This window comes from Mustelus asterias, unplaced genomic scaffold, assembly GCF_964213995.1.
Source record: "Mustelus asterias unplaced genomic scaffold, sMusAst1.hap1.1 HAP1_SCAFFOLD_194, whole genome shotgun sequence".
Classification (NCBI taxonomy): domain Eukaryota; kingdom Metazoa; phylum Chordata; class Chondrichthyes; order Carcharhiniformes; family Triakidae; genus Mustelus; species Mustelus asterias.
In genome coordinates, this window is record NW_027590187.1 from 726,751 (window position 1) to 751,755 (window position 25,005).

General features: G+C 44.0%; 2 protein-coding genes and 4 pseudogenes across 5 annotated transcripts; 3 read left to right on the forward strand and 3 right to left on the reverse strand.

The window, feature by feature from the left end:
- The first annotated feature begins 2,692 nt into the window (after positions 1-2,692).
- LOC144485416 (histone H1.5-like) lies at positions 2,693-4,427 on the forward strand (annotated as a pseudogene).
- Positions 4,428-4,621: 194 nt separating this feature from the next.
- On the forward strand, positions 4,622-4,933 carry LOC144485432 (histone H4). Its single transcript, XM_078203607.1, has one exon. The coding sequence runs from the start codon at positions 4,622-4,624 to the stop codon at positions 4,931-4,933; it is 312 nt and encodes a 103-aa protein (XP_078059733.1).
- A 1,353-nt stretch (positions 4,934-6,286) lies between these two features.
- Positions 6,287-6,697, forward strand: LOC144485428 (histone H3). Its single transcript, XM_078203604.1, has one exon. It carries the CDS (start codon positions 6,287-6,289, stop codon positions 6,695-6,697), a length of 411 nt encoding a protein of 136 aa, XP_078059730.1.
- Positions 6,698-7,457: 760 nt separating this feature from the next.
- LOC144485417 (histone H2A-like) lies at positions 7,458-7,872 on the reverse strand (annotated as a pseudogene).
- Positions 7,873-7,988: 116 nt separating this feature from the next.
- Positions 7,989-8,198, reverse strand: LOC144485438 (U2 spliceosomal RNA; annotated as a pseudogene).
- A 7,975-nt stretch (positions 8,199-16,173) lies between these two features.
- LOC144485404 (histone H2B pseudogene) lies at positions 16,174-23,855 on the reverse strand (annotated as a pseudogene). 3 transcript variants are annotated; one of them, XR_013496162.1, is made up of 2 exons: positions 23,181-23,855; positions 16,174-16,281 (listed from the first exon to the last, which is right to left on the reverse strand). The product of XR_013496162.1 is annotated as a histone H2B pseudogene, transcript variant X2 (transcript). The 3 variants fall into 3 exon arrangements; XR_013496163.1 differs by lacking the exon at positions 16,174-16,281 and adding an exon at positions 18,555-18,714 and having other exon boundaries at positions 23,181-23,851; XR_013496161.1 differs by lacking the exon at positions 16,174-16,281 and adding an exon at positions 22,294-22,322 and having other exon boundaries at positions 23,181-23,851.
- Positions 23,856-25,005: the final 1,150 nt, after the last annotated feature.

Sequence of the window (25,005 nt, forward strand, 5' to 3'; positions counted from 1 at the left end):
AGAGCACATTTCCACTCCATCTGACAAAGGAGCAGCGCTCCGAAAGCTAATGGTATTTGCTACCAAATAAACCTGTTGGACTTTAACCTGGTGTTGTTAAAACTCTTACTGTGTTCACCCCAGTCCAACGCCGGCATCTCCACATCATGACCTTAGAAAGAACCAGAGAAATGTAACAGCACTGAAGGAACCCATTCGGCCTATCTTGTCCTTGCCAGACTGAGGACACTCAGGTGTCCTTTCCAAGCTCACCTTCCTGTTATGTAGCTGAAAGCATGCTGGAGATCCAAAGAATTCATTCCAAAAAAATAGGATTTGCAATTCTGTGGCTGCCTAAAGCAAACATATCCAATCACACTTGCTGCCAGCAGGGTTCGAATCTGCATGGAGAAACCCCCTTGGGTTTCAAATCCAACGCCTTAACCACGCAGCCACGGCAGCTGCTTCCTTAAAGAGTGAAAGCAAATCACTGCGGATGCTGGAATCTGAAACCAAAAGAGAAAATGCTGGAAAATCTCAGCAAGTCTGGCAGCATCTGTCAGGAGAGAAAAGAGCTGACGTTTCGAGTCCAGACGATCCATTGTCAAAGCTTTGACAAAGAGTCATCTGGACTCGAAATGTCAGCTCTTTTCTTTCTTTACAGATGCTGTCAGACCTGCTGAGATTTTCCAGTATTTCATCTTTTGGCAGCTCTTATTTGTCTGAATAATGTAACCACCTCAGTAACGTTCACATTAACTTCATCAGGCACCAGGATTGCGCAGCACACAGTGTGGGAGCTGAAATTTGTTCTTCTACTTTTACTTTGAGTCTTTGTGTCTGGCTGAAAATTCATTTATTCGGTCAGAGACTTGTTTTTCTCTTCCAATATTTTTCATCAAAAAATAATTATGTCCGAACAAAAAATGAAAAAGCTATCTGCATTTTATTTCATTCTTGTCAAATGTTTCGTTTGCCCTGTTTTTGTCCACTCAGTTTAAAGCACAAGAGGCCGCGGATAAGGTTCGAAATAAATGACCAATGCGTTGGCCAGGAATCAAACCTGGGTCATCTGCTTGGAAGGCAGCTATGCTCACCCCTATACCACCATCACTCACTCTGCTTAAACAACTGTTATTTTCATTAGTTATAATTAAGGAACTTCCTGAGTTCCTGATTTCATCAAACACCAGATGTGTCCACAGCACAGTTTGTAATTTGAACTTGGCTTGTCTCGTTTTTCTGGACAGTTTAGGCCACCTTTCGTTTTACAATTGTTTCTGACTGAGAACTCATTGATTAGTTTTGAGGCCTTTTCTTTCATTTGAACAACGTTTCAGCTGAAAGCAAATTGAATGTGGATTTTACTTAACAAACACAGCGATGATGAGAATTTTTAGTGAATTTTATTTTAGGAGTGCCCACCTACTGTTCTGACCTGCGATAGATAATTAAATGAATTACCACTCTGATGGCCAGGAACTGACCCTTGGTCAAATGTTCGCACAGTCACCACCATCACTCACCTGGCTCTGCCACCCCCTCAGTAAGAAAGTCCAGCTCTGACACTGAATCTAGTTACTTTCGGGCCCAATTGGAGGATGGTCAGAAACTGTCTGCCACTGTCAGAAACTCCATTATCAGCGAGTGGGGCATGATTATTTAACTGGCTGTCACTGGTTGTTGAGGTTGTGATTTACTGTTACCTGTCAGTGCAAGAGAAACAAATAAAACAGGAAAATTGAGAGACTCCGAGAGCAGATAATTTGTCCTTCGCCCTAAAGAAACACAATCATGTCTGCAATCGCTATAATAACTGAAAAAAACCCAGATATAATTGGCTGTGGCCGCGAATCTGGTGAACAAATGTGGCCGTACACCACATGGGCTGCAGCGGTTCCAGAAGGCAGCTCACCACCACCTTCCCAAGGGCAATTAGGGATGGGCAATAAATGCTGACCCAGACAGCGACACTCACATTCCATGAATGAATTCAAAGACAATCTGCAGGGGCTTCAGAGTGTTTAACAGTTACTGAGGTGAAAAACTCTAACGAACCCCCCGGAATACAGAAGAAAGGCTAAAAGGAGGAGAAATTCCGTCCTGGGACCTTACATTTGGTGAAAGTTTTGTTCTGTGAATGTGCAGATGTGAATATTGTGTAAGAGAGAGTGTATGAAAGGGACGGGCGGGTGAGACTAATCCAACTGTGTTTGTGTGTCTGTTCTGATCATGACATCTCCGAGTCTCTCTTGTGTAAAATGAAACAATTTTCCAATCAAAGATTCCCTTAATCCCCCTGCTGAGCCCCAAAGTTAGATTTCAAGGCAATTGTTTCGCTAAATTGAAGAATTCAGTGGCAAAGTAGAGAACATGTCAGCTATCGCGTGTGAGAGCGCGATCAGTGCAGCAGTAAAACGGGTTTCAGTGGAAAACGGAGTACTCAGTTCGAGTGAAACCTTTTCAACAGCAAACATTCGTGTGTCAGAGACATGAAGGATGTGAGCTGGATCTCTGGAGAGGTGGAATTTCATTGCAATGGGAGAGTTTGTGAGGAGAGAGAAACACAGAGAGGCTGGAGGAGCCGGGAGCTGACAGCAGCTTGTCTCTGCTCCGTCCGCTCTCTGCCTTTAAGTTGCTCTGTGCCGCCACCACTGGGTTCATTTCGGATCCAGTTCTGACTCTCACACAGATTTTCCACACACTCTCGGATATGACTGAAACTGCAGCCGCCGAAACGGCTCCTCCAGCCGCTCCCGCTCAAGTGAAGTCTCCCAGGAAGAAGAAGGCGGCTCCCTGACCTGCGGCAGCCGGTCCCAAGTTGGGCGAGCAGATCCTCAATGTTGTGGCGGGATGCCGCGATCGCAAGGGGATGTCCCTGGCCGCGATAAAGAAAGCTTTGGCTGGCAGCGGAGTGGATGTGGGGAAGCGCGTCTCCCAGATCAGGTTAACGATCAAGAGGAAGGTGGAGACAGGGTCTCTGGTGCAGACAAAGGGACAGGGCGCCTCCGGCTCCTTCAAACTCGCTAAGAACGAAAGCCTGGGGAAAATGGGAAAGAAGGTGAAGACACCAACAGCCAAGAAATCTTTAGTAAAGAAAACAGCGGCCAAGAAGGTGACAACAAAGAAAGCAGCAGCCAAGAAACCCGCAGCCAAGAAACCCACAGCAAAGAAAACTCCAGTGAAGAAATCAACAGTGAAGAAAACAAGCAGCAAAAAGGCGGCAACTCCAAAAAAGGTGGTGAAGAAAGCAGCCCTGAAGAAAAAGTCTCCTGTGAAGAAGGTGACGGGCGGAAAGTCTGTCAAAAAAGTGACTAAATCGAAAGCCAAACCCAAAGTGAAAGCAGCAAAAGCGAAGAAAGCGTCAGGAAAGAAGTGAAACAACCCGAGCAAATTGTAAACCTCTGAACCCAAAGGCTCTTCTCAGAGCCACCCACATCTCTCAGGAAGGAGCTGATCCCGCAAGAAAATGATTCCTGTCCCGCGGCCCGGCTCATTCTCAATAGAGATCATTTCAAATTCAGACTAAAGCAAAACACAGCAGATGCTGAATTTCATTTGAATTTCACATTTGTTCAATCGCCACTTTCTCTCATAATAAAGATGTCTGGTAGATTCAGTAACACTGGCGGCTCAACACCGCATTCTTGCCTCATTTTTAACCGAATCCCTGCAATGCAGAAGGAGGCCAATCGTCCCATCGATTCTGCACCGACCTCAATCCCACCCAGTCCGGATCCTCTTGACCCTATTTATTGACCGGACTTACCCCCTGACACTCCGGTGCAATTTAGCATGGCCAATCAACCTGACAGGCACTTTGTTGTGCGGGAGGAAACCGGAGCACCCGGAGGAAGCCCGGGGAGAATGTGCAAACTCCACACAGACAGAGACCTCAGCCGGGAATCGAACCCAGGTGCCTGGCGCTGTGAGACGGCAATTCTTCGCCAAACATCAACGTCAGGAGTGGGATTTGAACCCACGCCTCCAGAGGAGACTGCGGCCTTAGACCGCTCGGCCATCCTGACTCCCTTAATTTTAACACAGGAGATTGCCCCAAACAGCTTCAATAAAGTGTTTGCAAACAGCGAGAAGCAGATGTGTGTGAGGGTGTTCCGGAGGAAGATTCTTGCTAGAGAATCGACTGTGTTTAGGTCGGAATATTACTGTCTGGGAATTATTCCGGGACCAGGTTTAAAAACACAAAAGGACAAAGTCACGACCCGAAACGTTAACTCTGTCTCTCTCTCTCTTCACAAAAGCTGCCGGAGCTGCTGATTATTTGCAGCATTTTCTGTTTTGATTCCATATTTCAAAGCTCCGGGTTTGTGGAAACTCTTGAGTGTGAAGGGCGGCTCTGGAAGGGTTTGTGTGGGGAGCTGTGTTTCGCTTCCATTGTTAATAAACGGGTTGAAATTCGCGGTTGCAGAAACTGGAGGTGGAGCTGAAAGATCAGGGGCCGTTCTGTGTGTGTGTGTCAGTCCGGCTCTCTCCTCCCTCCCGCTCTGTGTTTAATCTTCACCCTGTCTCCTCCCCTCTCTGCTCTCACTCCGCCTTTCTCAGTCAGGTCGGGGCGGGCTGTATAAAAGGAGCCTGAAAGATTTCCTCTCATATTGTGCAGAGATCTGAGTGAAGAATCATCATGTCTGGCAGAGGGAAAGGAGGCAAAGGACTGGGTAAAGGCGGCGCAAAGCGGCACCGCAAAGTGCTTCGTGATAATATCCAGGGCATCACCAAGCCAGCAATCCGCCGCCTGGCTCGCCGTGGCGGTGTCAAGCGGATCTCGGGTTTGATCTATGAGGAGACTCGCGGGGTGCTGAAGGTTTTCCTGGAGAATGTGATCAGGGATGCGGTCACCTACACTGAACACGCCAAGCGCAAGACGGTCACTGCCATGGATGTGGTGTACGCTCTGAAACGCCAGGGCCGCACTCTCTATGGATTCGGCGGCTGAACAACTGCAACCTTCCTACCGAACACACAACAAAGGCTCTTTTCAGAGCCACTCACCGCCTCACAGAGAGAGCAGTGACCTGGGAACGGGGGCTGGGATAGGCTGTTCAGTGGTGGAGATGAATATTTGCTTTGTTCAGTTTTAATTTAACATTTCATTTGCAGTAGGGATTGAAATTGTTTTTATTTTTAATTGGATGATCTAAATAGCTCTCTCGTTTCTGCAGTTGTTGATTTTCCCAAGTTGACATGTGCCCTCAGTGAAAAGCCACATCACTCCTGTTTAATCACTGTGTTTGGATAGAGTTTATAAAAACTTTCTCTGGAATAGCGGAGTTTAGTAGTAGCCGGTGAATCGTTCACTGGAACCAGTCCCAGTTGTGATGCTATTTGCCCCCAGACGGTTGTTTCCTGCACTGAAACTGACAGGCTTTGTGAAACTGATCAGTTTCCGCTCAGTCATTCACAAACCCGCAATTCCAGCAGTTTGAGCCGCTCCAGCCTGCTTCTGATTGGCCATCCTCTCCGCATTCGCAGCTCTGAACCAATCGCAGAGCATCGAATGTGAACATTGAGCCAATCATTGGCTTCAACTGTCAACCGGCAGAAATTTTGAATTGGGGGAAATGCCGCCAATTTCAGCGCGGGAAAGGGAATTGAGACAAATTCTTAACTTATTAAAAATAGATTCTCAATTAATATTCTGCTCTAAGATTATTTTACAAAGAGGATTCATTTGTGAACATTTGTCCGCCACGGGCAGCAAACGGCTCTATTCAGTAATGTCAAACGGGACAAATATGAAGTCACTCTCTGTAACAAACAACAGACTCAACCCCTTTCACACCGGCTTCAGGGAGACACAGAGAAGCGACTGATTTCTGATCCTTTCCCACGAAAACGGCGGCGAATGTTACAAGCGACAGGAGAGGGGAAATCTGAATGGGCTGGAGAGGAAAGGGACAGGGATCGAGTGGAACAGCGTGAGATTCTGGGAATGAACAGCCCAGAGAGCGGGAAAAGGGTCTAAAGCACTAAGTCGGGGGAGATAGACTTCAAATCTTCAATGTTTCTGGGAATTATCTTATTAAGGACGGAATGATGACTTATTTTATCCAAACGGTTATTTCCTGCACAGAAAACGGCGGAATTTCTGAAAGGGGCGGTTTAGAAAACAACTGAACCAATCAGAACCTGAGGTACAGACATTAATTCGCTGGTCACAGTTTGATTGAAACTTCCTGGGCCAATTCCCGCTGGGGGCGGTCCCTCGCAGAGTTTAAAAAGGCGGATGCAGCGTAGACTCTGTATTAACAGTCTTTGTGTCTCAGATTGTGCTGCATCCGTTCAGAAAATGGCCAGGACCAAGCAGACAGCGCGCAAATCAACCGGAGGGAAAGCTCCTCGCAAACAGCTGGCTACCAAAGCGGCCCGGAAGAGCGCTCCAGCCACGGGCGGAGTGAAGAAGCCTCATCGTTACAGACCCGGCACTGTGGCTCTGAGGGAGATCCGCCGCTACCAGAAATCCACCGAGCTGCTGATCCGCAAACTGCCCTTCCAGCGCCTGGTGCGAGAGATCGCTCAGGACTTCAAGACAGACCTGCGCTTCCAGAGCTCGGCCGTCATGGCCCTGCAGGAGGCCAGCGAGGCTTACCTGGTGGGGCTCTTTGAGGACACCAACCTGTGCGCCATCCACGCCAAGCGAGTCACCATCATGCCCAAAGACATCCAGCTGGCCCGCCGCATCCGCGGGGAACGCGCCTAAAACCCGACCTCAGCACCAAGAACAACAACGGCTCTTTTAAGAGCCACCAAATCGGCAAATGAAAGAGCTGCGATCTCCTGTTAACGATTCTAGTGTTTGAATTCCCAGGACAGAATATTCCCAGGACTCCAGTACTGAAACCTCTCAATGTTACAATTAACCCTCCGTTGCATTGGGGTCACTCATATCTCCAATCCTTTGATGGTTAGAGTAAAAACGGTGCCGTTAACAATTCTACAACAATTTAATTTTAAAGTAGTTTTATTAAACCTGCGATCATTTCAGTTTCCGAGCAATAATTCCGCAAATCCAGTTTCTCCGCACGTGTTTCGAGTTGCAGCGAGAGTGTTGAAAATTGTGTCAATTAAGTTCAGAATATGAAGCATGCCTCCAACAGTAATCCACTCACACAGATATAGCCATTGCAGGAACGCTTGCACATTCGCATAGACAGTAATTAACACTTTTCCAGATCCAGTGACTGACTTTGAAAACCGATGGGCTGCAGATGAATATCCTCGCAGATTATCACATTTTAAAGCAATTATATTTGAAATAGGATCATTTCAGTTCACTGGGATGGTTTCCCCGATAAACAGCAGCAACTTGCATTAAAATACTGTATGTGTCAATCGTACGGATTGATAGAACAAAGCGGGAAACAGCTGTGCTGTGAATAGCAGTGCAGAAACTGACCGATAGACACCAGGTCGCCCTTTTTCAGATAAAGTGAGTGGCTCTGAAAAGAGCCTTTGGGTTATCAGATTAAAGAATGGTCGCTCCACTTGCTCTTCGCGGACCCAGCGCTGCTTTTCTTGGGCAGTAGCACGGCCTGGATATTAGGCAGCAACCCGCCCTGAGCGATGGTCACCCCTCCCAGCAGCTTGTTGAGCTCCTCGTCGTTGCGGACGGCCAGCCAGCTGCAGGTGTCTGGGGATGATGCGGGTCTTCTTGTTGGCCCGGGCCACGTTCCCGGCCAGCTCCAGGATTTCGGCGGTCAGATACTCGAGCACAGCAGCCAGATAGACCGGGGCTCCGGCACCCACACGCTCAGCATAGTTGCCCTTTCTCAGGAGCCTGTGAACACGGCCCACCGGGAACTGCAGTCCAGCCCGGGAGGAGCGAGATTTGGCCTTGACCCGAGCTTTCCCGCCGCTCTTTCCTCTTCCAGACATTTTTTTTGTACTTTTCCAATTCAATCACATTCAATTCACAGTCTCAACAAGTTGAGACATTTCCGATCCAGGCTGACAAGACAGGGCAAGCGACCAAATTACCCTGTCCTGGGCCCGATCTACATGAGCCAAGCTGAATGGAGTTGGGGGAGGTTCCTCCTCCAAGGCTTGAGCTCATTTGCATCTTAGCCAAAAGGCCGAGATGCCGCTTTTAAAAATTGCTTCATATGAAACATATGAAGCTTCAATGTAACCTAATGACCTCAACCAAGCGCAGCATCCAATCCATACTACACTTGATCTTAGCCAAAAGGCCGAGAGGCGATTGAAAAGATGTGCGGGTTAGGTGGATTGGCCGTGCTCAATTGCCCCTTAGTGTCCCGGGATGCATAGTTTAGATGGATTTGCGGGATAACTATGTGGGGTTACGGGGATAGTTACGGGGTTACGGTGGATAGTCAGAGATTCTGTAGATAGTTGAACAAGGAAAGAGTTAGCAGAGTGAGCACTGGTTCTATAGAAAGTGCAACTGGGGGATTGATAATGGAAAACAGGGTATTGGCAAATGTATTTTTCATTGGTGTTCACTGTAGAGGATACAAGTAACATCCCAGAAATAGCTGGAAACCAGCAAATGGAAGGGAGGGAGGAACACAGGAAAATTCCAATCAACAGGGAAAGTGGTATTGAGCAAATTGTCGGGTCGACAGGCTGACAAATTCCTGGGTCCGGATGGACTTCTCGTGAAGGACATGAAAGAAGTGGTGAATGAGATAGTTGATGCATTTGTTTTAATTTTGCAAAATTCCCTGGCTTTGGAGAATGTTCCATTAGGTTGAAATATAACAAATGTAATACCTTGATTCAAAAAGGGATGGAGACAGAAAGCAGGAAACTGCAGGCTGTTAGCCTAACAGCTGTCATCGGGAAAATGTTAGAAGCTGTTCTGAAAGATATTACAGATATTACAACTTGGAAAAAATACAAGGCAATCAGGCAGAGTCAATATGGTTTTCTGAAAGGGAAATCATGTTTAACTAAATTATTGGAGTTTTTTGAAAGAGGCCCATGTGCTGTGAATGGGGAACCGGTGGATGTCCTGTTCTTACATTTCCAGAAGACATTTGCCAAAGTGCCAGATTAAAGGTTATTGTGTAAAATAAACATTCATGGTTTTGGGCGTATCATTTTGGCATGGATTGATGGTTGGCTAGCTAACAGGTCAAAAAGAGTTAGCACAAATGGTTCCTTTTCTGGGTGGCAGGATCTGATGAGTGGTGTATTCATGCTGGGGCTACAAATTGTTACAATTTATAAAAATTGCTTGGATGAAGGGACTGAAGGTACCATTGCTAAATTTGCTGACAGCATAAAGATAGATAAGAAATTAATTGTGAAGTATACGTAAGGAGGCTTCAAAAGGAAACAGATAGATTAAGTGAGGGCAAAATGTGGCAAATGAGGCAAATTGCGAGGATAAAACAGTGGTTGACAAATGGGAGACTTTCAAAGTTGAGTTGAATGGGATGCCAGCCAGGTACATAGCCACCAGACACACATATGCGGTGTCCAAAGCTGGGGTATCCTGGATGTCTGAGGTTATTGACGAGAAAATAAGGAAGAAAAAAGAGGCATATGATGCATGCTGCAATAATAATAGCAATAGAAATCAGGAAAAACAGCTCAAAATGCAGGAGAGGGGCTAAGGCTGGAATAATGAAGAGGAAGCATGAGGGAATGTTAGCAGGCTGCGCTAATACAAATCATAACATGTTCTTCAAACATATTAAATGTAAAGGATTAGTGAAGGATAGAGTGGGGTTCATAAGGGCCAAGCAGGGTAAACTGCTCACTGCAGCAGAGGGTATGGCAGAGATAGTAAATAAGTACTGTACTTCTGGCTTTACCAAATTAGACAATGTGACAATGGCCCAGTTGAAAATGTATGTGTTGATTAACTGAGCTTCATAGTGAGAGTGTAGAATTAACTCTCTCTCAATCGATCATTGTGTGTGGGTGCGGAATTAACCCTGTCTCAATCTATTCGTGTGTGTCAGTGTTGAATTAACTCTCTCTCAATCTATTACTGTGAGAGTGTGTGGAATTAATTCTCAATCGATCATTGTGTGAGAGTGTGGAAGTAACTCTCAATCTTTTATTGTGTGAGAGTGTGGGATTAACGGTCCCTCAATCTATTACTTGTATGAATGTGGAATTAACTGTCTCTCAATCTATTACTCAATGTCACTGTGGAATTAACTCTCAATCTATTACATTGTGTGAATGTGGAATTGACTCTCTCTCAATCAATTACCGTGTGTCAGTGTGGAATTATATCTCAATCTATTACTGTGTCCGAGCGGGGAATTAACTCTCCCTCAATCTTTTACTGTGTGCCAGTATTGAATTAACTCTCTCTGAATCTATTACTGTGTTTGAATGTGGAATTAACTCCCTCTCAATCTATCATTGCGTGTGAGTGTAGAATTAACCTTCTCTCAATTACTGTGCGCGAGTGTGGAATTATCTCTCTTTCAATCAAATACTCTGTGTGTGTGGAATTAACTCAATCTATTACTGTCTGACTGTGGAATTAACTCTCACTCAATCTATTACCGTGTGAGAGTGCGGAAATAACTCTCTCTCAATCTGTTAAAGTGTCAGCGTGGAATTAACTCTCTCTGTCTATCTATTACTGTGTCCATGTGCAATTAACTCTCAATCTATTTTTGTGCTCGTGTGTGGAATTAACTCCCTCTCAATCTATTACTGTGTGAAAGTGTGGAATTAACTCTCTCTCAATCTATTACTGTGTGTGAGCGTTGAATTAACTCACTCTCAATTTATTCCTGTGTCAGTGTGGAATTAACTCTCTCACAATCTATTACTGTGTGTACGTGTGGAATTAACTCTCTCTCAATCTGTTGCTGTGTGAGAGCATGGAATTAACTCTCAATCTATTCCTGTGTGTGAATGTGGAATTGACTCTCAATATATTAGTGAGAGAGTGTGGAATTAGCTCTCTCTCAATCTATTACTGTGTGTCAGTGTGGAATTAACTCTCAATGTATTGCTGTGTGTCAGTGTGGAATTAACCCTCTCTCAATCTATTACTGTCCAATTAACTGTCTCAATCTATTATGGTGTGACACAGTAATGGATTGAGAGAGAGTTCATTGCACTGTCACACCGTAATAGATTGAGACAGTTAATTGGACACTGACACACAGTAATAGATCGACAGAGGGTTAATTCCACACTGATACACAGCAATACATTGAGAGTTAATTCCTCACTAACACACAGTAATGGATTGAGAGAGAGTTCATTGCACTGTGTTAGTGAGGAGTTAACTCTCTCTCAATCCATTAGTGAGTGTCAGTGTGTCGTTAAAACTCTCTCAATCAATTACTATGTGTGAGCGTGGAATTAACTCCCAATCTATTACTGTGTGTGAATGTGGAATTGACTCTCTCTCAATATATTACAGTGTGAGAGTGTGGAATTATCTCTCTCAATCTATTACTGTGTGGGAATGTGCAATTATCTCTCTCTCAATCTACTTGTGTGTGTCCATGTGGAATTAACTCTCTCTCAATCTATTGCTGTGTGTCAGTGTGGAATTAACTGTCTCAATCTATTACGGTGTGACAGTGCAACTAACTCTCTCGCAATCTATTAATGTGTGTCAGTATGGAATTAACGCATTCTCAACCTATTAATCTGTGTGAGAGTGTGGAAATAACTCTCTCTGATCTATTACTGTGCGTTACTGTGGAATTAACTCTCCCTCGATCTATTACAGTGTGTCAATGTGGAATTAACTCTCTCTCAATCTATTATTGTGTGTGAGCGTGGAATTAACTCTGTCTCAATCTATTATTGTGTGTCAGTGTGGAATTAACTCTGCATCTATTCCTGTGTGCGAATGTGGAATTAACTCTCTCCCAATCTATTACAGTGTCAGTGTGGAATTAACTCTGTCTCAATCTATGACTGTGTGAGAGTGTGGAATTGACTAGCTCTCATTCTAGTATCGTGTGTGGGATTAACTCTCTCTCAATTTATTACTGTGTGTGAGCGTGGAATTAACTCGCAATCTATTGCTGTGTGTCAGTGTGGAATTAATTCTCTCTCAATCTATTACTGAGAGAGAGCTTGGAATTAACGCCCAATCTATTACTGTGCATGAATGTGGAATTAACTCTCTCTCAATCTATTGCTGTGTCAGTGTGGAATTAACTCTCTCCCAATCTATTGCTGTGTGTCTGTGTGGAATTAAGAACAAAGAAAATTACAGCACAGGAACATGCCCTTTGGCCCTGCACCAACCTTGCTGCCCAACTGAACTAAAACCCCGACCCTTCCAGGGACCATATTCTGCTATTCCCATCCTATTCATGTATTTGTCCAGACGCCCCTTAAAACTCACTATTGTATCTGCTTCAACCACCTTCCCCGGCAGTGAGTTCCAGGCACCCACCACCCTCTGTGTAAAAAACTTGCCTCATACATCTCCTTTAAACCTTGCCCCTCGCACCTTAAACCGATGCCCCCCAGTAATTGACTCTTCCACCATTGGAAAAAGCTTCTGACTATCCACTCTGTCCATGCCCCTCATAATCTTGTAGCCTTCCATCAGGTCGCCGCTCAACCTCTGTCGTTCCAGAGAGAACAAACCAATTTTCTCCAACCTCTCCTCACAGCTAATATCCTCCATACCAGCCAACATCCTGGTAAGTCTTTGCTGTACCCTCACCAAAGTCTCCACATCCTTCTGGTAGTGTGGCGACCAGAATTGAACACTATATTCCAAATGCAGCCTAACTAAGATTCTATAAAGCTGCAACATGACTTGCCAATTTTTAAACTCAATCCCCCGCCGACGAAGGCAAGCATGCCGTATGCCTTCTTGACTACCTTCTCCACCTGCATTGCCACTTTCAGTGACCTGTGTACCTGTTCACCCAGATCCCTTTGCCTATCAATACTCCTAAGGGTTCTGCCATTGACTGTATATTTCCTATCTGTATTAGACCATCCAAAATGCATTAATTCACATTTGTCCAGATTAAACTCCATCTGCCATCTCTCCGTCCAAGCCCCCAACCTATCTATATCCTGCTGTATCCTCTGATGGTGCTCATCGCTATCTGCAAATCCACCAACCTTTGTGTTGTTCGCAAACTAACAAATCAAACCAGCTGCATTTTCCTCCAAATCAGTTATATATATTACGAACAGCAAAGGTCCCAGCACTGATCCCTGAGGAACGCCAAATGTCACAGTCCTCCATTCAGAATCGCACCTTTCCACTGCTACCCTCTGTCTTCTAAGACCAAGCCAGTTCTGTATCCATGTAGCCAGCTCACCTCTGATCCCATGCGACTTCACCTTCTGCACCATTCTGCCATGAGGGACCTTGTCAAAGGCCTTACTGAAGTCCTTGTAGACAACATCCACTGCCCTACCCTCATCAACCATCTTCGTCACTTCCTCAAAAAACTCGATCAAGTTAGTGAGACATGACCAGCCCTTCACAAAACCATATTGCCTCTCGCAAATACATCCACTAATTTCCAAGTGGCAGTAAATCCTGCAGCCAGTGAGGATACAAACATTTCTCTCAAGGCCCCAGCAATTTCCTCCCTTGCCTCTCCCAGTATTTTGGAGTATATCCCATCAGGCCCTGGGGAATTGTCGACCTTAATATTCCTCAAGAACCCCAACACTTGATCTCAACATGACTCAAACTATCAACACACCCTTTCCCAGATTCATTACCCACCAAGTCCTTGTCTATGGTGAATACTGACACAATGAACTCATTGAATACCTCACCCATTTCCTCTGGCTCCACGCATAGATTTCCTCCTTTGTCCTTGATTGGGCCAACCCTCTCCCTGGCTATCCTCTTGCTCTTTATATATGTATAAAAAGCCTTGGTATTTTCCTTAATCCTGCCGGGCAATGATTTTTTGTGACCCCTTTTAGCCCTATATTAACTCTCTCTCCAATCTATTACTGTGTGCCAGTGTGGAATTAACTCTCAATCTATTACTATGTGTGTGGAGTTAAGTCTCCCTCAATCTATTACAGTGTCAGCGTGGAATTAACTCTCTCTGTCTATCTATTACTGTGTCTGTGTGCAATTAACTCTCTCAATCTATTTTTGTGTTCGAGTGTGGAATTAACTCTCTCAATTTATTACTGTGTGAAAGTGTGGAATTAACTCTCTCTCAATCTATTACTGTATGTGAGCGTTGAACTAACTCACTCTCAATCTATTCCTGTGTCAGTGTGGAATTAACTCTCTCACAATCTATTACTGTGTGTACGTGTGGAATTAACTCCCTCTCAATCTGTTGCTGTGTGAGAGCATGGAATTAACTCTCAATCTGTTCCTGTGTGTGAATGTGGAATTGACTCTCTCTCAATCTATTACAGTGAGAGAGTGTGGAATTAGCTCTCTCTCAATCTATTTCAGTGTCAGTGTGGAATTAACTCTTTCTGAATCTATTACTGTGTGGGAACATGGAATAACTCTCAATCTAATGCTGTGTGTGGGTGTGGAATTAACTCTCTCTCAATCGATTAGTGTGTCTGAATGTGGAATTAACTCTCTCTCAATCTATTACTGTGCATGAGTGTGGAATTAACATTTTCTCAATCTATTACTGTGAGAGAGTGTGGAATTAACTCTCTCAATCTATTACTGTGTGTGAGTGTGGAATTAACGCTGTCAGCCATTCTCTGTTCATGTGTTTCAGTATGGAATTACATCAGTTCATCTATATTAGTGAATGCGAGGATGGAATTAAATCTGTATTTGTTATTCACTATTGGGACATTAACTCTCTGTTCATCGCTGTTATAGCATGTGAGAGTGGAATTAACTGTCAGTCTTGGTTATTGTGTATGAATGTAGCATTAACTCTTGCTCAGTAGAATTGAATGTGTAATTAACTCTGGCTGTGTTACTGTTTTTTAGTGTGAAATTGATTCTCTATCCTTTAATCACCATCACTGTGTTTTTGTTTGGAATTACCATTGTGTCAATCTCTGTTACTGCATCTGAATGTGTAATTCACTCCCTATCTATCAATAATAATGTGTGAAATCATCTCACTGTCTGTCAGTCTCTGTTACTGCATGGAAGTGGGTCACTGTCAGCTTAGCAAACTGCTGCTTGCAGAGAGCCACATGGATCAGTGCTGGGTTCTCAGCTATTTACAATCTATATTAATGGCCCAGATGAAGGGACAGACCATCACCAAATTTTCAGACAATACATAAATAGGTGGGGAAGTAGGTTGTGAGGAGGACACAAAGAGTCTGTAAGGAGATATAGCGAGGTTAAGTGAATGGACACAAATTTGTCAGGTAGGATACAATGTGGGAAAATGTGAGGCTTTCCACTTCAGTGGGAAGGATGGGAAGGCAGAACATTATTTAAATAGAGGGGGAGATACAGCAGATTGATCCAGAAAAGGAGGAAATAACTCTAATTATAAGTACATATGTGGCGTATCAAAGTAGGGAAATGTTGCTACAAATACATGATATTGCTGTGTTTAAAGGTTTTCTCTGATTTAAAGAGGGAAATACTTGTATTGGAGGCAGTGAAGATTCACTCGGCTGATTGCTGAGATGAAGGAGTTATCTTATGAGGAAAGTTCAATCAAGTTGAGCCGATCTCATAGAAGTTGAGAAGAATGAGAGATGATCAGATTGAAACATTGAAGGATCTGAGGGAATTGGACAGGGTAGATATCGAGAGGAATGTTTTCATTTGTGGGCAAAATTAAAACTAGAGGACACAGTTAAAAATAAAGTATGCCCCACTCTAGATGGAGATGAGAAGAAATTTCTCCCCTCAAAATGTCCTTAATTTGTGGAATTTAACAGATTCCATCCTAAGTTAGAAAGAGTTTTGATCTACAGGAGAGACAAGGGTTATGGGGCAGGCAATTAAATGGAGTTGAGGCCATAATCACATTAATCATGATCTTACCGAATTTGATGTCAATGTATGACTAACTCTCTGTTAGGCTCTGTTCCAGTATTTCAGTGTGAAATTAACTCAAGCTTGATACTGCATATGAGTGCAGAACTGATTTGCTGTCGATTATTTATTCTATATGAGAGTGCAATGTCTCTGCCAGTCTCTGTTCCTGTACAGGAAACTTTGATGAGAAATGTTTGGGCTCGACTGGTCTCAAATGTACTCAGGTTTAAAGCCATCAGCTTTTCCTCCATCAACACTCCAGTTCAAAGCCAGCCAACAAGAACGTACCTCCACAGAACATCCACCCTCATTCCAAAGGGGTCTTCATTTGTCTATTTCAGGCCTCAGTTTTCTGAACAGCTGCAATATTTCACCGGTAAAATCATGTGGATACTGAACATCTGAAACAAAGTGAAAATTCTGGAATGACTCAACAGGTCAGGCAGGTCAGAGAGAAACAGAGTTCATGTTTCAGCTCTCTGACAATTGGCTTGCATTAAAAAACGTACTGATGTCTGTGAATGGCAGCAGCCATTAATTCCCACATGAGGAATTAATGGTGTCGTGGTATTGTCACTGGACCATGATCCAGAGTAATGCAATGGGACCTGAATATCACCACGACAGAGTGACATTTGAGCTCAATAAACAACTGGAAATAAAGGTCTAATGATGGCCATGTCGTAAAAACTCACTGGATTCACTGATGTCCCTTTCGGCAAGCAAATCTGCCCACATGACCTCTTCTGGCCTACATGTGACTCCAACCACACAGCAATGTGTTTGACTCTTAAATGCCCTCTGAAATGGCCTAACAAGCCACTCAGTTCAAAGGTAATTAGTGCAATGAATGCTGGCCAAGTCAGTGACGCACACATTACATGAATGAATAAAAATAATTATCTGCACCCAGAAAGCGCTCTATCCAACACACTGACTTGCCCAGGCACTGAGAGTGGGTATGCTCCCCAGGGGCAGCTGCAGGACAATCGGTGCTGGAACTTTCCTCACTGCCACTTGTCTCCCATTCCACCAAGCTGCCTGTGTCCTTTTGAAGTTTCCCACTTTCCTCCTCACAGTTGCCAATGCCTCCAAGTTTGGTGGCGTGTGGAAATGTTGAGCTTGTGTCCTGTACACCAAGGTGTGTGTCATTAATATATTAAGAAGTTTAACAACACCAGGTTAAAGTCCAACAGGTTTATTTGGTAGCAAAAGCCACACAAGCTTTCGAAGCTCTAAGCCCCTTCTTCAGGTGAGTGGGAATTCTGTTCACAAACAGAGTTTATAAAGACACAGACTCAATTTACATGAATAATGGTTGGAATGCGAATACTTACAACTAATCAAGTCTTTAAGAAACAAAACAATGGGAGTGGAGAGAGCATCAAGACAGGCTAAAAAGATGTGTATTGTCTCCAGACAAGACAGCCAGTGAAACTCTGCAGGTCCAGGCAACTGTGGGCGTTACAAATAGTGTGACATGAACCCAATATCCCGGTTGAGGCCGTCCGCGTGTGTGCGGAACTTGGCTATCAGTTTCTGCTCAGCGACTCTGCGCTGTCGTGTGTCGCGAAGGCCGCCTTGGAGAACGCTTACCCGAATATCAGAGGCCGAATGTCCGTGACCGCTGAAGTGCTCCCCAACAGGAAGAGAACAGTCTTGCCTGGTGATTGTCGAGCGGTGTTCATTCATCCGTTGTCGCAGCGTCTGCATAGTTTCCCCAATGTACCATGCCTTGGGACATGTCCCGAGGCATGGTACATTGGGGAAACTTTGCAGACGCTGCTATTACGTTTTGAGCAACAGCAAAAATAATTCCTCAGCGGCTCCTTCAAAATGATTTGACATTTCCGCCCAGGATGCTGTAATTTTCTTCCGCTTCTCGCTCCTAGTTAACATTTGAATGAGCAACAGATCGCTGAAATGCCATTTACTCACACACGGACACAAGCTGTAAATGTTGCAAAGATACACAAGCCAAGGTTTTTCCCTTTCAGCCCGTTTCTCCCAAACAGCTGACACAGGCGTGATGATCCGAATGATCTTGAATTATTCACCATCACTCTATGATTGTCCGAATAGAAAAAAAGCTATTTTCTTCAATGAAAACAATCTAGTGAAGTTTAGACATATTAGCTGCACTATTTCTGATCTACAGGGCACCCTGCAGTAAGCCACCATGCTTATATGGGCAGCAGCGTCCTCCCTGTGACATGTACTATTGAGAAGGACAAGAATATCAGCACAGCGGACACAGCATCACGTTAAAAACAGAGTTAATCCTTATTTGGACAGAAATCACTATTTTTTTCTTAATTACTGGTTTAAAACATGAAATTCAGTTCCCAAAATCACCATAAACTGAGAAAGTGAAGTTTCCTTTCTTCAGGTTTGCACATTGCATACACATTGTATGAAATACTTTTTTCAGTCTCTCTGATTGTTCCCTTGATTCGCCTCTTCATAGCTGGACGGATTTTAACGTGTTCAGTTTACAACATATTTCACCCTTCTCGGCCTTACTTCAGGTCAAAACTGTGACCTGCGTGTGTCCTTTCTCCACGCACTGAATGTCTGCCTCTAACATATTGTGGTCACTCAGTGTTTGATGTTTATTTACTGTCAGATTATTAATTAATCCTGCTCCTGCCTCATTACTGAAATTCGTGGAACCTTTTGTCTTGTGCTTTCCAAAGCAAGGTGGAGGGCAGGAGTGATTAAGTAATAAAATAATTGGTGCTGCAAGGCTAAAGGGAGTGGGAAAGGAACAAGTAACAGCAAACAGAGATGTGTCTGAAGGAGGTGTGAATTGAAGAATGATGAACAACTGCCAGCTGAAAGCAAAATCAAGAGAAAATATAGATGAAAACCAAAAATCAAAATAAAATGGAATCAATTATGACGGTTACTATCGTATTAGAAATACGGGCAGGAATCAGGCCATTCAGCCCCTCAGTCCTGCACCATCATTCAAGAAGGGGAGGCGATGGTCTCGTGGTATCATCGCTAGACTATTAATCTGGAAACTCAGCTAATGTTCTGGGCACCCAGGTTCGAAACCCTCCACAGCAAATGGTAGAATTTGATTTCAATAAAAAGTAATTTGAAAATAAGAATCTAGTGATGGCGATGGAACCATTGTTGGAAAAATCCATCTAGTTCACTAATGTGCTTTAGGGCAGTAAATCTGATGAAATTACCTTGTGTGGCCTACATGTGACTTCAGAGCGACAGCAATGTGGTTGACTCGATACGTGGATGGGTAATAAATGCTGGCCAGTGATGCACACATCCTATGAATGGACCAAGGAAAAAGATCATAACTAAAATAATTGTGGCTGCAATTCGACTTTTCGAACTTTTGCAGCAACCATTCACTCCCTTGTATAATCTGTCTAATTTAGCCTAGAACATATTCAATGATCCAGTCTCAACTGTTGTCTGGGGAAGGGAATTCCACTGACTAACTATCCTCTGAGATGAGATGAGAGTGACTGCCCTTGACATCAAAACAGGATTTGACCGAGTTCAGCATCAAGGATCCTCAGCGAAAGCAAAGTCGATGGGAATCATGGAAACCTCTCCACTGGTTAGAACTTCATCCAGCATAAAGCCAGATGGTTGTGGTGGTCAGTCATTTCATCGTCAGGAGACCATTTCCCGAGTTTGTCAAGTTACTGTCCCAGACCCTTCCACCGTAAGGTCAGAATTGGAGATGCTCGCTGATGACTGTGCAATGTTTAGCACCATTCAGGACTCTTCAGTTACCAAAGCAGCCCATTCCCAAATGCAGCAAGAACTGGACAGTATCCAAGCTTGGGCTGAGATGTGGCAAATAACAATCACACCACACATGTACCAGACAAAGACCATTTCCAGCAAGAGAGAATCTAACCATTGTCCCTTGACCTTAAATGAAATTATATCAATATCTTAGTGATTACCTTCAATTGGACTAGAAATGTAATACAAGGGCTACAAGGCAGGTCAGAGACACAGAATCCCATGGTGAGTAACAAAGATCCTGACTGCCAAACACTGTTCACCATCTACCAGGCACAAATCAGGAGTATGATGGATTAATCTCCACTTGCCTGGGTTAATGCAGCACCAGCAACACTCAAGAGGTTTGACACCATCCCGGACAAAGCATCCCTCATGATTGACATCCCATCTGTAAACACACATGCCCTTGACCACTGACACACAGTGGCAGCAGTACTTACTACCTCCAAGATGAGCTACTGGAACTCACAAATGTTCCTTCCGTCGCATCTTTCAAACCAAAGAGCACTACCGTCTAGAGAAGGACAAGAACAGTTGACTCATGGAAACACCATTAAATGGACCTTCCCCTCCAAGTCACTTACCATTCTCACTTGGGAATATATCGCTGTTCCTTCATTGTGGCTGGATTCATTCTGTATCTGTCATTCTCTGGTGCAATATATCTGTACCATATGCCATATGTATCTTGCATTTTTTGCTGCAGGATGCATGTTGCATCATTATTTGAACCTGTGTTTGGAACAGTAGTTGAGCAAGGGATTTTGTCTATCAGTTACTTTCTGATACTCCAAGTGAATTTGGGACTCATTCTGAATCTCTTAAGAATAGCATGTGTGAACATTCAAAATCTGAGCAGGAATAGACCACTCAAGTCTGCTCCTCCATTCTATAACATCATGGCTGATCTGATTTGAACATCGACTCCACACTCCTGCCTAACCTTAATACATTTTACCTCTTTGCTTATCAACAATCTATCTACCTTTGGCTTAAAGACTCCATTTCAGTTAGTGTGTGTGTGTTTGTGTGTGTGACCATCAGTCAGCGCTATTGTATATGAATTTAAACACAATTCTGAATAGGAATCTTTCTGGTACCACACGAGTGCAGTATTCAGTATTCTCTGAAATTGTATGAGTTTGGCAGGCATTCTGATCTGCCACAAAGATGGAATATTAGGGTAGGATTTATGTTTCTCTCTCTGGTACCATACGTGATTTGGGGTTCATTCAGCATCTGAGTATATCTGCTGCTGTTTCTAAAGGGTGCAAATCATGTGTATTGGTCAGACTGTCATAATGTGTGTGAGTGTGGGATCATTCTGAATCTGTCACTGGTACTCAGTGTCTGGGATACTGCTATGTAAGTGTGATAATCAGATGTAACTTTCAGTCCCTGGTGCTGTGTGTGCAGCATGAGATTCATTCATCTAACACTGAGCACATGTTTGAGAATTATCGTGTGTATGTCAGAGTCTATGACTCAATGTGAGCATGGGATTCATCATGTAATCTTCAATCTATTTATAAGTTTGGATTCATTCTATATAAATTTCCAGCAAAACAGGCCACTGATGTGGTAGGTTTGAAGCAAACAATGTATGTGAATTTCGGCCCAATATTAAATCTGTGTCACTCTGAACACAATTGTAAAAGATAATGTATCCTTCAATCTGATACTGGATTGCTATGCAAGCTTCACTCAGGTTGTTCACACTGATTTGATCTGTGACACTCAGCCTGATTCTGAGGAAGAATTTTGACATGAATGTAAAAGGAAACTCAGTCTGGAATTCATGTAGTATCGTCCATCTGGCTCAGTGTGAGTGGGGAGTTAGGATTAGTTAATAAGCTATAGTTCAATTCAAAGTAATCAAATTGATGTTGTAACTTTAAGTTTCATAATCTGGGTGAGTTTTCAACTGGAATCTGAATTTGTATCTCAGGTTATACTCGCTCTCAGAATATCTCAATCTGAGAATGTATTTGAGATTAGGCTTTGTATCGAATGTATTTGTGAGGATACAAACTATGGGCCACTTTTAAACCCCTGATGTGGGTGGTATTTAACTCGAATCTCAGTGTACATTATTAAGGTGCATTGTGTAACTTTTAACCGAAAACCATTTGTCAGTTTGATCAGATATTGAATTTGGAGCTGTGGCTGCTCTATTGTGGGATTGACACAGTGATGATCCAATATTAGGTGAGAATTTGGACTGGGATTTATGGATCCCCCTATCAATGGCACTGAGTTTGATTTGATGTATTGGTATACAGTGAAAGGTATTGCTTCTTGCGTAAAACGGACGAATCATACCGTTCATAGAGTAGAGGGGAGAAGGAAAGGAGAGGGTGCAGACTGTAGTGTTAAAAATTCATTTACCAGGAGTGGGGTTCGAACCCACGCAGACATATGGCCATTGGATCTTAAGCCTGAACCACTCGGCCATTCTGGTACGAGAACTGGCTGTCAAATAGGCACATCATCTGTCTTTCCTGCTGTTTGGGTCTGTGGAATTGATCAGCTGTCTGTGTCTCTGAGCTGTCAGTGACAATGTACGGACTGTGTGTGAGAAGGAGTTGGCGACAATTTCCCCTGTAACTTGTGTGGAGGAAATATCACGTTTGTTTTGGATCTGTCAAATATTTGTCTGGGAAACAAAGTACATTTAATATCTCAAATCCAGATTCCGTCAGTTTAATCTCTATTAATAATCATTGTGAGCGGTTTGTGAGGCTGCAGCCAGACTCTAGCTCTGATTGGTCACTCACATTTCAATCACATTCTTAACCAATCGGGGTGCCAGGTCGAAGAAATGGGAGGTTTTGATTGGTTCACATTTTCAAACTGGAAAAACCCGCCAATTTCAGTGCAGAAAAAATAAAAAAATAACGGAACGCCTGAATGTTCAGGAAACTATTTCAATCTCACACTTTATAATCTGTTTATTGTATTTTCCCTCACAGAATCCTGGCGCTATTGTAGGAACAGTTTGAATTTCTCAATCTCTTATCTATAACCCGCGGTAATCAGACCCCGTTCAGCAATTTAAAACGGAGCAAATCTCAGCTCAGTGAAAAAAGCAGAACCAAAGAGATCACCAACCAACCCGTTCACACAGGCTTCACAGGGACAGAGGGAAACGGCTGATTTCTGATCCTATCCCCTGAAAGCGGCCGAGAATGTTACAATGGGAAGTGCGGAGAGAATCCCTGACTCTATCCCGCCGGTGGAACAAGGCAGCTTTGTCACCGGAGAAGGAGGAGGGCCTGGGGGAGACAGATCTGAAAAGCGCTGCAATGGACTCAGGTCCTGTGTGTGCAGAAATCTCAGTGATTCCGTCCTCTTGGAAAGCTGCGGAATAAACAGATCAGCCCGAGAATAACCTCTTCATTCCCGCCTTTACTCTGTTCCGGGAGCGGCTCCCAGATCGCCCGAGAAAAAAATAATAATTTAATTCAGAGTCGTGAAACTCTGAATATAGTTATAATCAAATTTAAATAATTACCTCCTGATATTTTTTCTGCCCATTGTCCGTGACGATCCCCAGACTGGGATTTAAAATCTGCTCTCAGTTCAGTTTGATTGTCCCTTCAATGTGAAAGTGTGTGTGAGGGGCGGATATGAAGTCCCATTCACAGCATTCCGGAACGGGACAAATCTCTATCCTCCAGAAAGACATTTCTCATTCACTCAATAAGGGAAAAGATGGCGCAGCTTTTTCACAGAGATTGTGGGTGGCTCTTAAAAGAGCCGTTGTGTTTGGGGTGTTTTTCAGTCCATGGGGGAGTTTTACTTGGAGCTGGTGTACTTGGTCACCGCCTTTGTCCCTTCCGACACGGCGTGCTTGGCCAGTTCCCCGGGCAGCAGCAGGCGCACGGCGGTCTGGATCTCCCGGGAGCTGATGGTGCTGCGCTTGTTGTAATGGGCCAGGCGGGAAGCCTCACCCGCGATGCGCTCGAAAATATCGTTCACGAACGAGTTCATGATGCTCATGGCTTTGGAGGAGATGCCGGTGTCGGGGTGAACCTGCTTCATCACTTTGTAGATGTAGATGGAGTAACTCTCCTTCCTCGACTTTCGCCGCTTCTTGCCGCCCTTTGTTCCCGGTTTCTTAATCACTTTCTTCGCTCCCTTCTTGGGAGCTGGTTTCGATGTTGGTTTCTTCTCATCAGCCATCTTCAATTTCACGCAGAAAGAAAGCAAACCCCTTCCGAGCGCTGATTAAATAGACAGTCCCACAGAACTATGCTAATGAGGAATTGGGAAAGCAATGATTGTGATTGGACATTTTGAAAGTTATTACAGTCACTTATCAGGGATTCATTTGAGTGAATATGAAAACAGACCAATCTGATTGAGGTGTTTCCGCCAATCACAAGCCTCCTTACTAAATCAGGAAATACATTTTACAAAGGATCTCCAGCGCCAGTTTGTCAGTGTGTAAAGATCCACCGGGAAATGTCCCCTGACTGTCGGTGTGAGGGACCGTTCTCCACAGAGGGACTGTGCGGGAGTGTGGGATTCCTTCAGGAACTGTGAATCTCTGGTAAAGTGTGTGAGTGTGGGATTTACTCACTCTCTAACACAGTGTGTGTGTGGAATTTACTCACTCTCTGATACAGTGTGTGTGTGGGGGATTTACTCACTCTCTAACACTGTGTGTGTGTGGGATTTACTCACTCTCTGATACAGTGTGTGTGTGGGGGATTTACTCACTCTCTAACACTGTGTGTGTGTGGGATTTACTCACTCTCTGATACAGTGTGAGTGTGGGATTTACTCACTCTCTGATACAGTGTGTGAATGTGGGATTTACTCACTCTCGGATACAGCGTGAGTGTGGGATTTACTCACTCTCTGATACAGTGTGAGTGTGGGATTTACTCACTCTCGGATACAGTGTGAGTGTGGGATTTACTCACTCTCGGATACAGCGTGAGTGTGGGATTTACTCACTCTCTGACACAGTGTGAGAGTGTGGGATTTACTCACTCTGATACAGTGTGTGAGTGTTGGATTTACTCACTCTCTGATACAGTGTGTGAATGTGGGATTTACTCACTCTCTGATACAGTGTGTGTGTGGGGGATTTACTCACTCTCTGATACAGTGTGTGTGTGTGTGGGATTTACTCACTCTCTGATACAGTGTGTGTGTGGGGGATTTACTCACTCTCTGATACAGTGTGTGTGTGTGTGGGATTTACTCACTCTGATACAGCGTGTGAGACCATAAGTTATCAGAGCAGAATTAGGCCACTCGGACCATCGAGTCTGGTCCGCCAATCATGACTGATATTTTTCTCTTTCCCATTCTCCTGCCTTTTCCCC